Genomic DNA, 19,853 nt, shown 5'->3' with positions numbered 1-19,853 from the left:
TGTGTGCCACCACCACCCAGCACCAATATGGTATTTTTGTGTGAATATCTAGGAATTAGAGACAGTTGTGAGCTGCCATGTGGGTGCTGGGAATTGAACCTGGGTCCTCTGGAACAGTCGTTGCTCTTAACCATCTCTCCAGCCCGTGTGTGTGTGTGTGTGTGTGTGTGTGTGTGTGTGTGTGTGCGTGTGTGTGTTTTCAAGTCAAGGTTTCTCTGTGTAGCCCTGGCTGTCCTGGAACTCATTCTGTAGACCAGGCTGGCCTTGAATTTAGAGATTTGCCTGCCCTTGCCTCCCAGTGCTGAGATTAAAGGCAGGCTCCACCACTGTCCGGCTCATAACAAAACTTTAACATTTTCTCTTAGTGAAATAGGCTTTGAGCACAGCAACCATGTGCGCTCCAGCGACTTTTGCACCTCTGGTTCTTCTCACCCCTTTCTAATTAATCTTTGCGGCTCGAGTGTATGTATGTAGGTATGTACATATGCATGTATGCAGAGGAAATGGGGTCTTTTGGAAGGTTTGCTGAGTATGTGCCTCTCACATTAGAGCAAGGAAGGTGAGTTACCTCTGGGAGGGTGCCCTCCATGCGCTGTATACTTGGGTTACAGAATACTGCCAGGGAGGAAAGGCAAGGCCAACTGCCAGCAATCACAAATACCGTTTCTCTAGCATCTGGTTAATGAGAGCTAGAGCCAGGCCATTGAGTCCTCCAAGGGGAAAATGATGTGAATTCTTTATATCTGACCTGCCTACCTTTATCAGTGGGTTAGAGCAACTGTGCTGCTTGACTCAATAGCACCTGCCATGTTTGAAAAGCAGTTAACTCTCCTAAGCATTCCGTCGTCTTGAGAGAAGTTGCCCCCGTACGGTTCTCCAGGGTCATGACATTCCATTCAGACACCCTTACAGAATACATGCAGAACACGTGACAGTGCTAAGCAGCGTGTATCTTGAGTATCTGTATACTTGTGTATGTAGTTTAGTCATGTGTATCAGCTAGTTGTTGCTGTGTAATAAAACACTTCAACGGTTGGCATCCTTTAAAAAAAAAGCAGTGATGATTCTGTAGGCTGGCAAACTGCTAAGATCAGCTGAGTGGTTCTTTGGTTCGGTGTGCCTGGGCTCACTAATGCAGGTGCAGGCAGTTTGTGGCTAAGCTGGAACTTGATAGTATAGCATTCCTTTACTTGAATTTCAAGAGTTTGGCAGATTATTAGCCAGGGCATCTCATTTCTTTTCTCTGTGATCTCTCCAGCAGGCTCCTGTGGTAGGCTCAGGGTTCTCAGTGTGTTGCAGGCATCGGGTTCTGTTTAAGCCTCTGCCTGTCATGTTTGCCCTTTCACCAAAGCAGACCACACCACACCCAAGTTCAAAGGCTAAAAGAGAAGACGGCCTTACGGCACATCCAGCCTTGGGTGGGAAGAACTGGTGACGATCATTTACAATCTCTTTATCTTCCCTTCTCTACTTTTATGCCTTTGTAACTTTTCACGATTAAAAAACGTCAGATGTGGGTCAGGCAGCAGTGGTGCCGCCTTTAATCCCAGCACTCGGGAGGCAGAGGCAGGCAGATCTCTGTGAGTTCGAGGCCAGCCTGGTCTATAAGAGCTAGTTCCAAGACAGGCTCCAAAGCTACAGAAAAACCTTGTCTTGAAAAACCACACACACACACACACACACACACACACACACACAAGTCAGATGTTTCTCTTTGGATTCTCCTTTTTACGTAGCTTCTCTGGGGTTGTGTTACAGGTTCATTATCCTTTGCTTTACAGCTAGTATCCACTTATAGTGAGCACATACCATGCTCATCTTTCTGGGTCTGGGTTACCTCACTCAGGATGGTTTTTTTTCTAGTTTAATCCATTTGCGTGAAAATTTCATGATGTCATTGTTTTTACTGTTGAGTAGTACTCCATTCTGTAAATATACCACACTCTCTTTATCCATTCTAGGTTGTTTCCAGGTTCTGGCTATTACAAATAATGTTGCTATGAACATAGTTGAACAAATGTCCTTGCAGTATGGCTGAGCATCCTTTGGGTATGTGCCCAAGAGTGGTATTGCTTGGTCTTGCGGAAAGTTGATTCCCAATTATCTGAGAAACTGCCATACTGATTTCCAGAGTGGTTGTACAAGTTTGCATTCCTACCAGCAGTGGAGGAGTGTTCCCCTTACTCCACATCCTTTCCAGCATAACTCTAAGAGAAACATACATAGATCTCCCTGGGAAGGGGAAATAGACAAGATCTCCTGAGAAAATTGGGTGTGTGGGGATTGGGGAAGAAGGGAAGGCGGAATGGGGAGAGGAGGGATGAAGGGCAGGGGGAGGAGAACTAGAGGGAACCAGATGGTCAAGATGGGGAAGGACAGAGACAGAGAACACGGAAAGAGATATTTTGATTGAGGGAGCCCATTATGGGACTAGCAAGAAACCTGGCACTAGAGAAATTCCCAGGAATCCACAAGGATGACCCCAGCTAAGACACTAAGCAGTAGTGGAGAGGGTGCATAACTGGCCTTGTCCTGTAGTCAGAGTGATGACTATCTTAAATGTCACCATAGAACCTTCATCTAGCAACTGATGGAAACAGAGGCAGAGACCTGCAGCAGAGCACTGGGCTGAGCTTTCAGAGTCCAGTAGAAGAGTGGGAGGAATGGGAATATGAGCAGAGGTCAAGACCAGAATGGGGACACCTACTGAAACAGTTTACCTGAGCTAATGGGAGCTCACCAACTCTGGCCAGACAGGGAAGGAACCAGCATAGTACCAAATTAGGCCTTCTGAATGTGGGTAGCAGTTCTATGGCTGGAGCAGACTGTAGGACCACAGATTTATCCCTATTGCTTGTTCTGGGATTTTGAAGCCCATTCTCTCTGGATGGATACCTTGCTCAGCCTAGATATAGTGGGGAGGGCCTTAGTCCTGCCTCAAATCAATGTGCTAGACTGTGTTGACTCCACATGGGAAAACTTACCCTCTCTGTTGAGTGGATGGTGGTGGGATGGAGGAGGTGGAAGGAGCAGGAGGAGGGGAGGGAGTGGGAAATGGATTTAACTTGTAAAATGAGAAAATATAGTTTTTTTTTAATAAATTAAAAAAGAAAAGGCCAGATGTGTACATTCAACTGATCCTAGAGTAAAAAGAATACGAAAGCCCATTGGGCCTCTTGATGCACCATCACAGGGAGGAAGCTGGGACACCATCTCCTTTGGCATCATCCAACCCATTCACCCCCAGCCATCTTTAAAACATCTTCCAAAAGTACATAGATTTGAAGTAGACCTTGCATAAGAGTCCCCCTTTTTTTCCTCTTACCATCTCCACCTCCCCCACCCCCTTCATTTTTTCTTTCACACGATTTCCTGTAGCCCAGACTGGCCTCTAGTCCACAGTAGCCAAGGATGACCTTGAACAAGACCTTCTGCTTCTACCCACCCTGGAATCATTGTTGTATGCTGGTTGATGCAGTGCTGGGAACCAAACCCAGGGCTTCACGCTTGCTAGATAAGCATTTTACCCACTCAGCGACATCCCTAGCCCTTTCTTTTCATTTCTCTTTTCCATTGATTTTTTTTTAAAGAAAATGCCATCTTTCCAAAGACCTCCCACATCTGTTTGCTTCTCACGCATCGTCGTTAACTAGTTCCTCCTCCTCACCTTTATTTCTGTCCATACACGATAGCCTTGAAGGCTACAGTCCATTCAGATTACAGTTTTGAGGGAATCGAGAATTCTTTATAAATAGCACTGGGTGTTTCCAGTTGTTTCACTTAGGAGGCTTAAACGTTTGCCCTTGAAGCTGGGCTGTGGGCCCAGCACTTGGGAAGCAGAAGCAGGTAAATCTCTGTGAGTTCAAGGCCAGCCTGGTCTACAGAGTTGCAGGACAGGTTCCAAACTACTACGGAGAGAGAAACCTTGTCTCAAAAAACCAAAAAAAAAAAAAAAAAGAGAGATGTTTTGCTGTCACATAGTCCATGGTGAGCTGAAATAAAACTCATACACAAAGCATCTCATGCCTTCCATCTGACATCTTACAGAGGGAGAAATTGGGGTCCCATGTGCCCAGGACTGTTCAGTGAGTTATGCCGGTTTTCAGAGCCTCTCTCTATTGCCCCAATAATGAATTCATGACTTGTAGATTTTTGATGTTTATTATTCTTTCCTTGCATTCCTTTTTCTGCCTCTTCTGTTCCTCGTTCTTCTCACCCCGCACCTCTTCCCCCTCCTGCCTTTTTCCTCCCTTTCTTTCTTCCTATCACAGTTATCATCTTTGGCCCCTGGAGCTGCTTCCTGGTTTCTGTCTCCTTTGACTCACTGTTACCTGAGAACTGTTCTTTCCTGTTTTCTGGAACTTGCATATTCCTTGACCTAGACTTCTAACTGCCTGCTCCTGGCTGGAAATTACAGTCTGGGTGCTGCGTGCTCATTGCTGCTGAGCTGTTGCTGTTTCTAGGCCTTTTCCAGTGGCCGGAGCCATTTTAGAATTGGCTCTGTTGAAAAATTCAGTAGTTGAATTCCAATTGTAAAATGTCTTTTTTAACTTTTTGGATTTTATGCTTTTTTTCTTTTTCTGTTTATTAGTTAAAGTATCAGTTCCTAACAGTGTTAGCATGCACTAATATGTATAAATAGCAGATATAACATTGCCATTATTAGCTTACACAAAATATATAATCTTAGCATTATTAATTTGAAATTGTTTTATATTTGTATTTAGCTTCATGAGGATTGTGTACTGTAACAATGCTAACATTATAAACTTGTGTGAGTAGAGTGTGGTGGCTCACATCTGTAATGCCAGCACTTGGGAGGTTGAAGCAGGAGGATTACCATGTATTCAGGGCCTTGACCAGCCTTGACCACAGAGTGAGACGATACTGGTCTATGTTAATAATGGTAATGTGTGTTAAATATATGCATATATGGTAAGTACAGTTGTTAGAAATATACTGATGAATATGTAAGCGTATATTAATGCGCATGGTTGTCCAGTTGTTTTGACACAGTGCTGTTTCTGTTGTCCCCATCAGACTGCTTAGTGACTTTCATATTTCCTTTCCAGGGATGTTTTTCTTAGAATATGCTGTGGTCACTGGAATCCTCTTCCGTGCATGGCTAGGTCATCGAAGATATTAGATCTTCTTTCCAAATTTGGTTTTGGCAAGGACAGAAAAAGGCAGGGAGGCACCAAACCCAATATTCCCTTCCGGGGCACACCCCCTGACCTAACCTCTGCCCGTTAGTCCTCTGCCACCTCCTGGCTGCGCCACAACAAGCTGACAATGTATGGGTAGCTTCTTGTTTTCCACTAATCAATGATTTGGATTCTCTCTGCCATCTTTGAATGAGACACTTAAAACTAGAGAGTGTAGCTGCTTTGTTCTCACATCCACTGGTGCGTGAGGCCCAGAAAGTGTCTCATGACAGATCTTTTGCAAAGATGAGACTGAGGGAAAATGGTTCTTGAGCAGAATAAGCAATGTGCTAAGCAAAGTTTGGTGGCCCAGGTCATTCATCCCCGTACTTGAGCGGTAGGAGAGGAGCGCTCAGAAGTTTCACCACTACATAGAAAGTCTGAGTCTAGCCTGGCGGTGGTGGCTCACGACTTTAATCCCAGTACTTGGGAGGCAGAGACAGGAAGATCTCTGTGAGTTCGAGGCCAGCCTGGTCTACAAGAGCTAGTTCCAGGACAGGATCCAAAGCCACAGAGAAATGCTGTCTCAAAAAACCCAAAAAAAGAAAGCCAAAGTCTAACCTTGACTATGTGAGACCCCTAAAACGAGAGATATAGAGAGAGACAGAGAGAATGAGAATTTGTGGATATGGATGTGTTCTTTGCCTTGTTCTCCTACTTTTGATACTATAATCTGCCTGACCTGATGGTGTGTGTGTGTGTGTTAGTTACTATTGCAGTGACTAAACACCATGACTGAGGTAACTTATGGAAGAAAGAGTTTGTGGGTGCTTACAGTTTCAGAGGGTGAGTCATGATCATCATTTTGGGGCATGCAGCAGGCATGGCACGGGAGCAGTAGCTGAGATATTACATCTTGGGAGAGAACCATGAGGCCGTGGGAGAGATCTAACAGGCAATTGTGTGGGCCTCTGAAGACCCAAAGCCTACCCCAGTGACACATCTCCAAGGCCACACCTTCTAATCCTCTGAAATAGTTCCACTAGTTGGAGAGAAGCATTCAAGTCTATGAGCTTGTGGCGGCCATTCTCCTTCAAACCACCACAGGATATTCACACAGAAACTTGAGCACATGGAAAGTATGGGAGTTAAAACTAATATGTTCAAAATAGATGCCCCAGTCTTCGGGGAATAGGAGAAATGGATAACAGTGAATGAAGACAAGTGAACCGTAAAGAGCCAAGTTTCATACCAGGCGCGGGGGCTGAGATCTGTGATCTCGACAGTTGGGAGATGTGGGCAGAACGATCAGAAATCCAGGGTCGTCTTCAGCTACATGGTGAGTTCAGGGAAGTCTTGGATACATGAAACTGTCTCAGAAAAGGAAGACAGAAAAGAATTCAGAGATAGAATGTTTGCTTAGCATGTGTGAGGTCCTATGTCTAAGCCCTCGCCCTGTGGGATGGTGGGGGTTTTGACTAGCAGAACTTGATATAGTTGAGTTAGTTGTACTAATGTTTCTCAATAGACGTTCAATGTTTCAGGGACATAGGGACATGCAAGATACTCACAGTAGAGGAAAATGGGCCCTCCTCCAAGGCGTCCAGGGACACCCCATATTGACCTGTAATGTTCTGCAGTGGTTTTTACTTAATACATACACATACACGGAGTAGATTGAGAGGTGATTCAGAGTGCATTCGGTACAAAACACATACAGAATATTATTTTGTGGGGCTGGAGAGATGGCTCAGTGGTTAAGAGCATTGCCTGCTCTTCCAAAGGTCCTGAGTTCAATTCCCGGCAACCACATGGTGGCTCACAACCATCTGTAATGAGGTCTGGTGCCCTCTTCTGGGCTGCAGACATACGTACAGACAGACTATTGTATACATAATAAATAAATAAATTTAAAAAAAAAAAAGAAAAAAAAATAGAATATTATTTTGTATTCTTTTGTGCTGAGCCAATAAAAGAAATAGTCACATAAGACCAAATAGGAAAAGTATATCAGGCAAATGATAGGACATTTATACTAGATGAAGAAAAACATGAAGGATTAAACAGGAATTCATATGCTTGATTAGGGAAATAGGGTAAATTGTTAAGCTTTCCTTGGAGGACAAGTTGGCATTATCAGTGAAATGGTTTCTCTGTGTGTGTGTCTCTCTCTCTTCTTCCTCCTTCCCTCCCTCATTCCCTCTCTCTGTATTTTGAGACAGGGTCCAGGCTGGCCAGGACTGAATCCTTCAGTTTTCCAGCTGCCTGGATTGAAGAAGTACACTGTTTGTCTGACCCTTCTCTTATTTTATCTTCACATAAGCCCAAACTTCAACCGCCAGATGTGTTTCAACCTCTCTCCTGGAGAAACATTTGCACATGTCTCTGAATATCAAATATGAGAATTACAAGCGGGGTGGCAGTGGCGCACGCCTTTAAATCCCAGTACACCAGAGGCAGAGGCAGGCAGATCTCTCAATTCAAGGGCAGCCTGGTCTACAGACCTAGTTCCAGGACAGTCAAACCCGTACAGAGAAACCCTGTCTTGAAAAACCAAAGACCAAAAATTAAAAAATCATCACAACATTATAATAACATAAATTGTCTTAGAGAAACTACACTATGTCTGCAGTATAAATTATTGGTCAGACATTTGTTTATTTTGTTAGTTAGTTTTTTAGACAGGATTTCTTTTTGTAGCCTTGTCTATTCTGGAGCTAGGTCTGTAGACCAGGCTGGCCTTGAACTCACAGAGATCCCCCATATCCCTGGGTGCTGGGATTAAAGGCATGTACCACCACCCAACCAGCTGTTAGTTTTTCTTTTTGAGACAAGGTCTCACCTAAGTCTTGAATTTACAGTCCTATCTGCCTCAGTCTCCCTGAGTGCTGGGACCATAGGCATACGCCATTATGCCTAACTCTATAAACAGCCAATTTAAATGATAAAGCCAATTGTTTAACATATTACCAAGACCAATATTAAATAAAAATTATATGAAATTCAGCGTAACCGTGACTGTAGTTTATTTAACAAATACAGACATATATATTCTCATTTGTTTCTCTGCCTCTGTTTACACACACACACACACACACACACACACACACACACACGGGGACAGAAAAGAGACAGAGAGACATACACACAGACACACATGGGGACAGAAAGACAGAGACAGAGAGACATACACATAGATACACACACACAGGGACAGAAAGAGAGACAGACAAAGAGACATACACACAGACACACACAAGTCAAAGCGTAGAAAGCAATCTGGAGATGAGCTTTCTATTTAGGTTTAAATGATAGTATCCACGGGAAAGTGGAATGTGAGCACGGTGGATTTTAAAACTGTATATTACTTGTGAAATTAAGGAGGAGGGTGGACCCAGGTGATTTGGGCATGCCTTAACACAGAGAAACAGTTCGTGGGCAGCAATGGAGGCGCTTACTACCAATCGATCAGTATTTGTGGAAAGAGGTGGAATAAGCCCCACCTGTATCTGGAACCTGATGAAAAAATGAAGATCAGATCCTGTTCCCAATGTAAGAAGAAGTACCAGAAAGCCATCAATTACAGTCTAACCCTGGTGTTGTTTTTCCTTCAGTGGTTGTAATCGTGATTTGTCAATGTCATTCTTAGTAAAGAGAAATTTAAAATGTAAAATATTAACACAAATTCTACCATTTGTTTTATATAATGTAAATCTCAGAGATTGTAGTTCCTCTGAGGAGTTGATACAGTTTAGACTTTGTGGCTTGACACGGCAGGGTGCTTCAGGCTGGCCAGAAGTGACCAGTACAACTGGACTTAAGGAGGTTGGAAAGAGCCGGAAGGGATCCCACCTTGGCCTGGCAGGTGTGCAAGAAACACTGGCCTTTAGAGGGACCAGGTCCCACCTTTATGTGTGCTTGGCCTACTGGCCTGCTGGGGTCCCCTCCCCCAAAGGCCTTAAAAAGCCTTACTGAGCAGTAGGTATAGAGACATTGAGTCAAGAGGAAACATGGAGGATGTTAACCCCTTCATTGGATGGCTTAGTTATTCAGTCTAGCCTGGGTCAGAGGTTCATCTCCAACCAAGATGGACTCTCTCACCAGCTGCCCAGCAGATAGGAAGTGGTACTGCCTGCCTGAGGCTCTTATCCATACACCCAGTAGGACCTGCCCCTTGCTTAGATCCCTGCCAGAGGCAGACGCAGTGGCACACAGTTGGCAGAGGAACAATATCAACTTCCTGAGGTGTGGTGGTAGCAGGTAGCCCAGGCACTGTCCTGGGAAGTGACTGGAGGTAGGGATGATGTAACGGCAGAGGCCCAGAGTTCAGAGGGAGACTTCCACTGCCTCAGAAACATTTATTTCCAAAATACGAATCCCAGATGAAACCTAAGGTTCAAAACCATACCTGCCCCCCCCCCCATCTCCTCCTCAGTACAGGGCTCCTGTGCACTGGGTTCCTGTTTGTGTGCACTGTTGTGAGCCTACAGTCAGGGGGATCAATGGGTATTTTGTTCCTGCTTTTTCTTCCCTTTCCTTCCCTTTCCTTTCCTTTCGTTTCCTTTCCTTTCCTTTCCCTTCCTTTCGTTTCCTTTCCTTTCCTTTCCCTTCCTTTCCCTTCCCTTCCTTTCCCTTCCCTTTCCTTTCCCTTCCCTTCCCTTCCCTTCCCTTCCCTTCCCTTCCCTTCCCTTCCTTCTCTCTCTGTCTCTGTCTCTCTTTCTCTGTCTCTCTTTCTCTCTCTTTCCAAACAAGGTTTCTCTGTAGCTGCGCGGGGGGGGGGGGGGGGATAGGACACAAGCGTGGTCTGTGCACTGGAGAGTAGCTGGGGGAGATAGGACACAAGGATTATCTGTGCACTGGAGAGTAGCAGGGGGGATAAGACACAAGGATTATCTGTGCACTGGAGAGTAACTGGGGGAGATAGGACAAAGTGTCATCTGTGCACTGGAGATTAGCTGGGGGGATAGAACACAAGCGCGGTCTGTGCACTGGAGAGTAGCTGGGGGGATATGTGCGATCTGTGCATTTATGGAAATGTCACAGTGAAACCCACTAATATATACAATTAATATTCACTTCTGATAAAATCAAATAATATTGATCATTAACAATATTTTTATTGTAGTTAAATATATATATAATGTAAAATTTTAGTTAACTTCAAGTAAATAATTTTTCATGCTTATTTTAAAATAAGAAGGGCTAGTAAAATGACTCCACAGGTAAGTGCCACGCCTGATGCCCGACGACCTTAGTTTTATCCGTGTGACGGAAGGAAAGAACTGACCTCCTCTCCCCTCCCTGCAAATCATCTTCTGACTTTCATATGTATGCTGTGGTATGTACATGAATGTACTCGAGTGAACACATACCCACACTCACATGGGGAAATAAATAAGTGTAAAATAAAGATCGGAGTTGATAGTTGTGTGTGTGTGTGTGTGTGTGTGTGTGTGTGTGTGTGTGTGTGTGTGTGACTGAGACAGGTCTCTCTATATAGCTCTGGCTGTCCTGGAACTCACTATGTAGACAAACTGGCCTCTGAATCACTGAGGTCCTCCTGCCCCAGCCTCTGTCCTCTGCCAGGGTTGAAGGCATGCACCACCATACCCCAGCTTGTTTGAGAATTCTAGAAACTTGACAAGTCAAAGAAAGTTTCTTCCCCATTTTTCTTTGCCCTGTGACATATGAAAAGTCCTAAAGCCATTCACAGACTCTTTAGTGATGTGGTTCAGTCAATACATTGAGTGACGGTACCCAACTGTTAATAGTGTTTTTTATATACACTCTCTTCTGTTGCGTTATCAAGACCGCCTTATGGTGCCTAACATTTCCTCTTCCCTTTCCAGGAGTCAACATACAGCTCTCACCAAAAGCAACTTAATAAGCTTTTTTTTAGCGATTGTTGTTGTTTCTTGTTTTGTTTTTACAATGGCAACAAAAATAAACATGTAAAATATATGTGTAGATACAGCTCACCGAGTCAAGGCTGTTTTACTAAGTAATTCTAAGATTTCTAAAGACTTTGTATGCTTTCTGCTTCTTGCATTCTGACCGCAGACACCAGAAATCCCACAGGAAGTTGTGCTTCTGAGTGTTGTGGTTTTTAGTTTCCTGTTCCTTTGCATTAGATCAGAAAGAAATCTGTGCACAAAGAGAAATTCTTGGTTGAACTTTCTTGTAACTCTAAATGAGATTCTCTAACTTACTTGCATTTTTTTCCCTTTTGATTTAAACCCAAGGCAATGTAGCCACATCTGTCTGTAATCATTAATGCCGTGGTATAATTTGAAAACCTTTTTTGGTGTTTAGTGAATAAACTCTTGTTAAAGTTTCGGGTGTGTCTTTGAGATTATGCTATATGCTTTCCACATCATATTGAACCACTTTCCCCGAGATAAACTTTAGGGCGGAGCTAGATTCCTGACAACAGTGTTTTTCTTTAAAATGATACTTTTATTTATTTTATTAGCATACAAATTAATATGTGTCATTATGGCACCTTCATTTATATAAATGATGGGAACTTCCCCTGCTATTTTGAGAAGATACACAAATATAGTTTGGTTTAGGTATGAATAATATCTTTTCAATTTACTTGGTCTAACATACAGTTCAATTTAGATAATTTAACTCAGTTATTCGAAATACCATTGGAATTTTTTTTTATTTTATTTGATTTTTTTTAAAGCCATGGCAAAGGTAAGATCTACCAGGTATATTGGGTTTGAGACAAATAAATGCAGAGATCTAACATTTAATTTACATAGTGGGAGACTTGATAACAATTGACCAATGAGAAAAGGGGAAGAGTATACGCATAAAACACCCCAGCTGTGTCCAGGCAGGTCCGTCTGCAGAATGCTCTCGTTATTAAACTGTGAAGGACCTTCAACAGCCACTTTCTAAAATACAGCATACCTTAGCTTTTTTTGGTGGGGGAGGGGTTCGAGACAGGGTTTCTCTGTAGCTTTTGAGTCTGGCCTGGAACTAGCTCTTGTAGATTCGCCTGCCTCTACCTCCTGAGTGCTGGGATTAAAGGGGTGCGCCACCACTGCCCGGCCACACCTTAGCTTTTTATAATGCTGTTTTCTCATAGGAAAAATTTAATCACCCTAGAGAACACAAAGCACCTTGCCTTTGAAACAATCACATGCAATACAACTAAAAAAACGAATTTTAACTGTTTTCATGCATGGCAAGAAATAGCGTTTGGTTGCAAAATGTTCTTTTTCTAATTCAACTAGCTTAGAGTTGGAAAATACGTGACTTTGAAACCTTAATTGGTGTTTTTGTGTCATATACGGATATTTCCTAGTTAGAATTAAGTTTAATTTTGTCTAAATTCTAAAAATTTAATTCTAAAAGCTATTGTTTAAAACCCGATGTTTATGCTCCACCATCTTGCGTGGCTATTATAGCATTATAGTAGGTACTTAAAGATGTCATTTCATATTACTAAACTTTTATGACATTTATGAAGAGCTTTGCAGTATGCAGAGTGTAAACTGATGAAGCTTGAAGTGGTTTTTCTACCTATTTTTCTTGTTCATCAAAGCAGTTGGCTTAAGTTTGCCCAGTGGTGGACAGAACTGGATGGTGAGTTCCGTATGTATTTACATCCGTTTCTGTCCAGCTTGAGCTGGAGGACGTGGTTTAGAAAGGCAGGCAGCCTCTTCTAGCTCTTCAGGGGCCAAGAATTTCAGCAATCTTGATAGCCCAAAATGTCTAGGGAGGCAGAAGTGGCTGGGGTTACCATTGGATGCTTGTTCCCCTCGGCGCCAGATCTGTAACTTGGTTTAAAGGCAGTTGGCTTGTTCTGAGCCTGCTAGAGCGCTTTTCGTGTGCTTTAAACAAAAACACATCTCTCTTCAATAGGGTAACAATGCCCAGACACGTGGTGACAGTTGTGACCATTGTTACTTGCGAGGTTAAGGAAATCACAGTCAGGTATTGGCCAGGCCCGCCTTTCCTGCCACACTCCTGCGTGGGGACTGACCCGGGGTGGCTGGCTGAGGAGAGAGTAGACAGGTCTCCGTAGGGAGTCGAAAAGCTTTGGTACGCAGGGGTTTGGGGTTCTTGGGGGCGAATTCTGCCGGATCTTTGATAAAAAACAAACAGGATGACTCGCGCGGCAGCGGAAACCGCCTAGCAAGTTACTTGGAGAGCAGAGCTTTTCCTTCCGCGCGGGGGTCGGACCCGGCCTGGCCCCGCCCCCCGCCGAGGCCCCGCCTCCGCCGGCCGGGCATGCTCAGTGGCCCTGTCCGGCAGGTTTTGCGTGGCTGCTTGAGTTGCCCGCGACGGCTCTGCCCGCCGACGGCACGTCTCTTGGCGGCCGCGCGTTCCGGGGAAGTTAGGTGCGGGAGCAGGCTTCCGAAGAGACGCCCGAGGGCGGAGGGGACAGCCGAGGGTCCCGGTGCTGCGGAGAGGCGAGCGGGCCGAGGACAGCGGAGGCCGAGCCGGCGGCCGGGTGTGCCCCGCGGAGAAGCCCGGGCGGGGCGGACGCTTCCCGGACTTTTGTCCCACTTGAATCCCCTCCCCGTGGGCCGGGCCTTTCCGGCCGCCCCCGCCCCTGCCCCGCTCGTCCCCGGGAGATGTTTATGCGGACGGTGGCGTGAGGAGCGGGCGGGCGGGCCGGCGGCGCGGAGTTTCGGGTCCGAGGAGCCTCGCGCGGCGCCGAGAGAGACAAGATGTCCGCCAGGGCCGCGGCCGCTAAGGTGAGGGCTCACGGCCGGCAGGGGCTGCGGGCGGGGCGGTGGGGGACTGGGGAGACCGGCGGGGGACCTCGCCCCGCCCTCCCCGCGGGCGGCAGCCGGGGGCGACGGTGGCGAGGCGGGGAGGGAGGGGACGAGGGCGGGCTAGGGGCGCGCCTGCCGCCCGGGCAGGTGCACGGCTGCTGGTGCCTGGCTCCTGCTCGCGTCGGGAGGCGACGTGCAACAGGTCTCGCGCCTGGAAAGTCGCCCCGGGTGAGGATTCTCAGGTCCCCGAGAGCGTGTCCGCGGAGACCGGGGGTGTCACCTGCAACAGGCGGGTGGGTAGCCGGGGCTTGTCTCCGGAGGAGTGGTTGGTACCCGGCGAAACCCTGTAGTTTCGATCTGATGTCACCCGCTGCGGTATGCGCAATGGCAGCGATAAAGCTTTGAGACAGCAAAACACTCAGCTCGAGAGTAGCTAAGGTTTATTTTGAGGTTTATTATTTATGCGAGGCAGCAGAGGAAGGAGAGTTCTTAGCACTTTGATTTCAACTTCAAAAGTATCACAAAGTGTCCTTACACATGGACAGTAAGATGAACTCAAACGACGACAACAACAAAATATCCGGTGAATTCTGCAGAAAACAACTTTCCGATCCATCTTCCCGTGTGTTTTGAAGCTTGTTCCTTGACACATGTCTTATTATTAAGTGCTACATTCAGCTAAAAATTTTTTTGAAACTAGACTCCCCCCTTTTTTGTATACTTTAGTTTTTTTTAAAACATCCTAAAGTGCTTGCTTTCAAACAATGACAGGAGTACAAAATCTGACTAGTGAAAAAAATCTCTCTTTAAAAAATCTATTACTCCTACAGCTTAAAACAGGTGGTGATTTTGTGTATTTTTCTGTTTGAAATACGTAACCGTTGGGAGTAGATGAAGGAAGTGTCTGAATTCTTAACAGGACCTTGTCTTTTGGCTGGCATTAGTTAGCGGTTACGTTAGTAGTGACTAGATTGTTTTAAGGAATGGAGTATTCTTCCTTTAGGAATAATGTAGTCTGTATTTTTTTGAATGTACATTGGTGAACGATCTCCCCCTAAGACTGGGGTCAAAAACTAGAATCCGTGCAACATTTTGTTACTTATAAGACGTAAAACATGTTATTTCCCTGGCTGGGACTTCCTTTCCTGGGAAGAAAGGCTTTGTTGCCATTTTACCCAGAATGTCACTTTGTTTCGAAGTGTGAGCCCTGGTACTTGTTATTCAATACAACACACTTGAAAAGTGTTATTACAAGAGAAGTGTTTCCAATCCCTTGCTATGGCAAGGTGATTTAGAAAGTGTGTTTTTACACGTAAGTTACGATTTTGAGATTTTTATGAAACATAGCAAAACCTCTCTAGTTAGATATTTGCACACTTAACTGGGAGTTAAAGGGTTATTTTCTTGGTTGCTGTATTTGGGATGCACTTTGAAGTCTTTTAAAACTAGACCCACCATAAACAAGCAGGTAAATGCAGTGCTAATCAGTTGTTTCCGTAAGTCACATTTATTGTTCTCAGAGAATCAAAAATGCTTAAGAGCCCATCTCTGCCAGTGCTTTACATAGGGTGCTTTTGTTTCTCCTACCCCCGTTAGAAATTGTACAGACGCTAAGTTCGCAGCTTGCTCTTCTGTTTTTAGCACAACAGTTGTAGAACTTGTGTCTAAGCCAATCCTTTTGATTCTGTATTTTTGTAATGGTTCAGTAGTTTTCATCTCGCTGCTCAGGTCATCATTGCCTTTTTGAGGAGATGTTTGGCTTGTTTCCAGGAGATTGTTATTACAATGTTATTGCACTATATAATTGTACTTACATTTCTGTGTCTGTACACTTACTACTATATGGCAGATTCTTAAAAACTAAAGTGCTATGTCAAAGAGTTCGCTTGAAAGTACCATTAAAAATCTTCCTCCAAAGCCTCTACTTATGAATAAATACGACAATGCCAGGCAGTGACGCCTTTACTTTTAGCAGAGGCAGGCGGATCTCTGTGAGTTCAAGGCCACCCTGGTCTACAGAGCGATTTCCAGGACAGGCTTCAATGCTACAGAGAAACCCTTTCTTGAAAAATCAAAAGAAAGAAGAAAAAAAAAAAAGAAGAAGAAGAAATACAACAAATAATGGGTTGTTGCCCCAGTCAGGGTGAAGGAAATCTAATCCAAGACAGTGCCATCAAACTCTGGGTGAAGAGAGGCAGAACTTCCCTGTGGTCCTTGAATTGATGTTTAAGTGCAGTGCATTTCCAAAGAGAGTTCTAGTGTGGTATTATAGGAACCATGATAGCTTGACAAGATGTTTATCTTAGCACATAAATGAATGGAGAAAATCAGTTCAGAAAATCTAATTGCTTATGAATTCAGAGTAATTTAAAGTAGGTTATTATTTCAAGAATAGGAGAATGGAGCCACACAACCAGACATAAGTAAATAATTAATAAATATATAAATAATAGTGATTGCGATCAACTTTTAATATGCGCAAGGATTGCTTTGTGTGGGTAATTCATTTAGTTCACACAATAATGCTATGAAGTGGAGATAGTTTGCCTAGGCACACATGGCCCAGCAAAAGGGAAAACTGACTGTTTGTCAAACTAAGTATAGATTATTGGGAAAGGATCCATTATTCAGTGAATAAAACTACAAAGACCGGTATCTTCTTGTAAAAATGTTTCTTTTCTGCTTCATATATGCAACTACAAGAAAATGTAGGTGACTCTGTTGTAATTGTCCTCTGTTGTGGGTGTCTGATGGGAGTGCACACATCCACCCGGTGAGTTGCAAGTGCCCTTACTCATTAAGCCATCCTTCCTTCCTTCCCTGCCCTCCTAAGTGACAAACACTAGGAAACAAGCCTAGGGAGACATAAGCGTGTTCTTATGCGTGTGTGCACACACATACACTACAAACATGAATGTTTGAAAAGGGGTTCTCTGTGCATGGTATTAAGTAAACAAAGGAAAGGGCTCCGTATGTGTATGATGTGCATCTGATCTGCAATGAATTTTGCTTACTAGTGTACTTGATAACAGTTACTTGAAAGTTGAAAACAAATTTGGTGCTGGTTCCCTGCCTTATCAAATAGTTGCTTAATTAGATAAGAAAATAGTATTAGTAATTATTAGGAGCATTTTTGTTGAGTGACCCACAGAAAGCAACTAAAGGAAGTTGAATGGCTTCTGGAATTTCAAGTTGTATCACTTTGGAGGAAACAGTAAAAATTCGTGTGCCCTCCTTGGCTGTCTTGTTCTGTGTAATGAAATGTTTGTGTCTGAGAAGCAGTTTTCTTTTTCCTAGTGGCTATGTCTGAAATAATGTAGATGGGTAGAAACCATTGCTCTGTTTTTTGTGAGGTTTCTCAGGAATCTATATCAAGTGAGACACAGTGAGGTTTTTCAATAGCTGAACATTTTTGAAACTTAACTGGAAAGCCACAGAGAAACCCTGTCTTGAAAAACGAAAAAAAAAAAGCAAAAAGAAACTTAACTGCAGAAAATAAGTAAGCTAATATGCAAAACTTATTATATCAGTCTTTACGGATAAGGATTGTTTGTTGAGGAACTATTAAATTTTAATTTGGTACTTATCTGATGAGTATTTGCTTCATATACTTCAGGAGTAAAGTACAACCTCAGTTAAGGCCTAATATTTTGACTTTATTGAGTCTGCTACCATTTATGTTTTTTGTTCTAATGATTACTCCCTCCTCCTTATTCAGTTTGTACAATAGTGTTCACCAGACTTTTAAGTATGTAGGTGTTTTCAGCATTTTAGATGCCATTCATTAAAGCTCTAATTCATGTAAATTGGCTGGTAGTCACTACATTATGTAGCTTCATAACTTATTGATACAGTGCCATTTTCCCCAATACATGTTTTCATGGTAGGAGCTTGTAAAGTGAACTTTTATTTTGGGTTTGAGGGAGACTTAATGCTGCCTGTTGCTTGCTGTGATGGTTAGTGTCGGCCTTACTCACAATAGTTCGGAGCATGAACCAGTCTGTGGCTTTTAGGGCTATGATGGGTATTTATAGTACTGTTTCTTGTTTGCTTAGAGGGGAAAATTACAGTAGTTTCACTTTTTTTAAATTCTACAATTGGGATTCTGCCTCTGACCTACCTGCTCTTTAATCCTTTTCTATTTTGAGACCTGATGTAAATTCAGTGCAATTGTTAGGAATAATGAATAAGATCACTGTGCTGTCATGGAAATGTATTTTTTTAAACTTTATTTTTAATCTTTTTGGTTGGGTGTCTTTTTGGTTTTTCAAGACAGAGTTTCTCTGTAGCTTTGGGGCCTGTCCTGGAACTAGCTCTTGTAGACCAGGTTGGCTTCGAACTCACAGAGATCACCTGCCTCTGCCTCCCGAGTGCTGGGATTAAAGGCTTGTGCCACCACCATCCGGGGTGTCTTTTAAAATCATAGTTTCGATGAACATTTAGGAGATACAGTTTTTTTTCTTGATCTAGCTCTGATGTGTTAATAATTCAGTCTTCTGAAAAGCAAAGAATCCAGGTTTAAATTCAAAGCTTGCCTTCATCCTCACTCCAAGTCCCCAATGAACCGCCTAATTATGGATGACAAACTTGGGGTGAGGGAGGTGGGGGCAGCAGAGTTTTTATCAAATGTCAATTAAAATTAAAAGATGGCTTTTATTTAGAATAATATTCCTGAAATATTTGACTGGAATTTGTTTTCAATTCCAAGCTTTGAAAGACAATGTCAATAACAAACAAAAGACCATCTTGTAAATTTGGCAACATTTAATCTGGTAGAAAGACCTTAGGATAGTTTACCAAGTTTCAGACTTAGACTAGATAGATTGCTCTGTTTCCGAGTAGCATTTCCTTTGTAAGGCAACGATAAAAACAAACCTTTTGCTGTCTTTGACCTAGTGTGCTGCTTAATTTATTTATTACAGAGAAGAGTGGCTTCAGGTTGCTCCTTTATGGGCCAACTATTCCATTTCTTCTTAAGCAGATAAATTCTTAATAATGAGTGAGAAGCTTGGGTAGGTATGAAGGGCGTTTCATCTTATAACCCAAAAATGGAAAAAATAATTGGATTCTGAATGATTGGCTGTACAGTTCACTATAAAGCTAGTGGTGCCAAACTTTTTTTTACCATGGAATATACTATTGGTGGTATAAATAGGCCCTAAGCTGTTGTATTTGTAGTATGTCGTGGTAAATCTTTTTTTGGGGGGGGGGGTTTCGAGACAGGGTTTCTCTGTGGCTTTGGAGCCTGTCCTGGAACTAGCTCTTGTAGACCAGGCTGGTCTCAAACTCACGGAGATCCGCCTGCCTCTGCCTCCCGAGTGCTGGGATTAAAGGCATGTGCCACCATCGCCCAGCATTGTCGTAGTAAATCTTAACTTTGGGGTACATTGAAAGATAACATGTTATTAGATTTTACCACAGGTGCATTTTAGTTATGTGTCAGAACAAGGTGTTTTGTGCTGGCAGCATACTAGGACATCAGTTGGCTGACAGATAAATTCATTCAGGTTTGCCGTTCACGCAAAGAAGGTCAAAGTAAAGAATATTTTCTGTGAATAGTAATTAGGAACAAAAGTTTCAATAAATTTGTTTTTATTTTATTTTATTTTGTTTTATTTTATTTGGTTTTTCGAGACAGGGTTTCTCTGTGGCTTTGGAGCCTATCCTGGAACTAGCTCTGTAGACCAGGCTGGTCTTGAACTCAAAGAGATCCACCTGCCTCTGCCCCCCGAGTGCTGGGATTAAAGGTGTGCGCCACCATTGCCTGGCAATGAATTTGTTTTAATTTTCTGAATTCTTTTGTTTTTTATTTTTTAAAATGGAGTACTTTCCCAAGATAAAAAAAAATTCTATTTTCAGCCAGGTGCACATCTTTAATCCCAGCACACAGGAGGTAGAGGCAGGTGGATCTTTGTGAGTTGAAGGCCGTCCTGGTCTACAGAGTGAGTTGGGGACAGCCAGAGCTACACAG

The 19,853-nt window shown here is 43.4% G+C and overlaps 1 protein-coding gene across 16 annotated transcripts in view; it reads left to right on the top strand.

Annotated features, from left to right (window-relative positions):
- Nucleotides 1–19,853, top strand: part of Tjp1 (tight junction protein 1) — a 253,887-nt gene that overhangs the window by 163,998 nt on the left and 70,036 nt on the right. For 4 of the 16 annotated variants that reach the window (XM_075953117.1, XM_075953116.1, XM_075953115.1 and 1 more), the window contains exon 1: nucleotides 13,702–13,861. The exons of the other annotated variants lie outside the window; for them this stretch is intronic. In XM_075953117.1, coding sequence (XP_075809232.1) covers nucleotides 13,835–13,861 — 27 coding nt within the window. In that variant the 5' untranslated portion in view covers nucleotides 13,702–13,834. Of the gene's footprint in view, nucleotides 1–13,701; nucleotides 13,862–19,853 lie in introns of those variants that run through there. 16 annotated transcript variants of the gene reach the window in all.

Source organism: Microtus pennsylvanicus, chromosome 18 (genome assembly GCF_037038515.1).
Source record: "Microtus pennsylvanicus isolate mMicPen1 chromosome 18, mMicPen1.hap1, whole genome shotgun sequence".
Classification (NCBI taxonomy): Eukaryota; Metazoa; Chordata; class Mammalia; order Rodentia; family Cricetidae; genus Microtus; species Microtus pennsylvanicus.
Note: the sequence above shows the minus strand (reverse complement) of the source record. Positions and strands in the feature narration are given on the sequence as shown.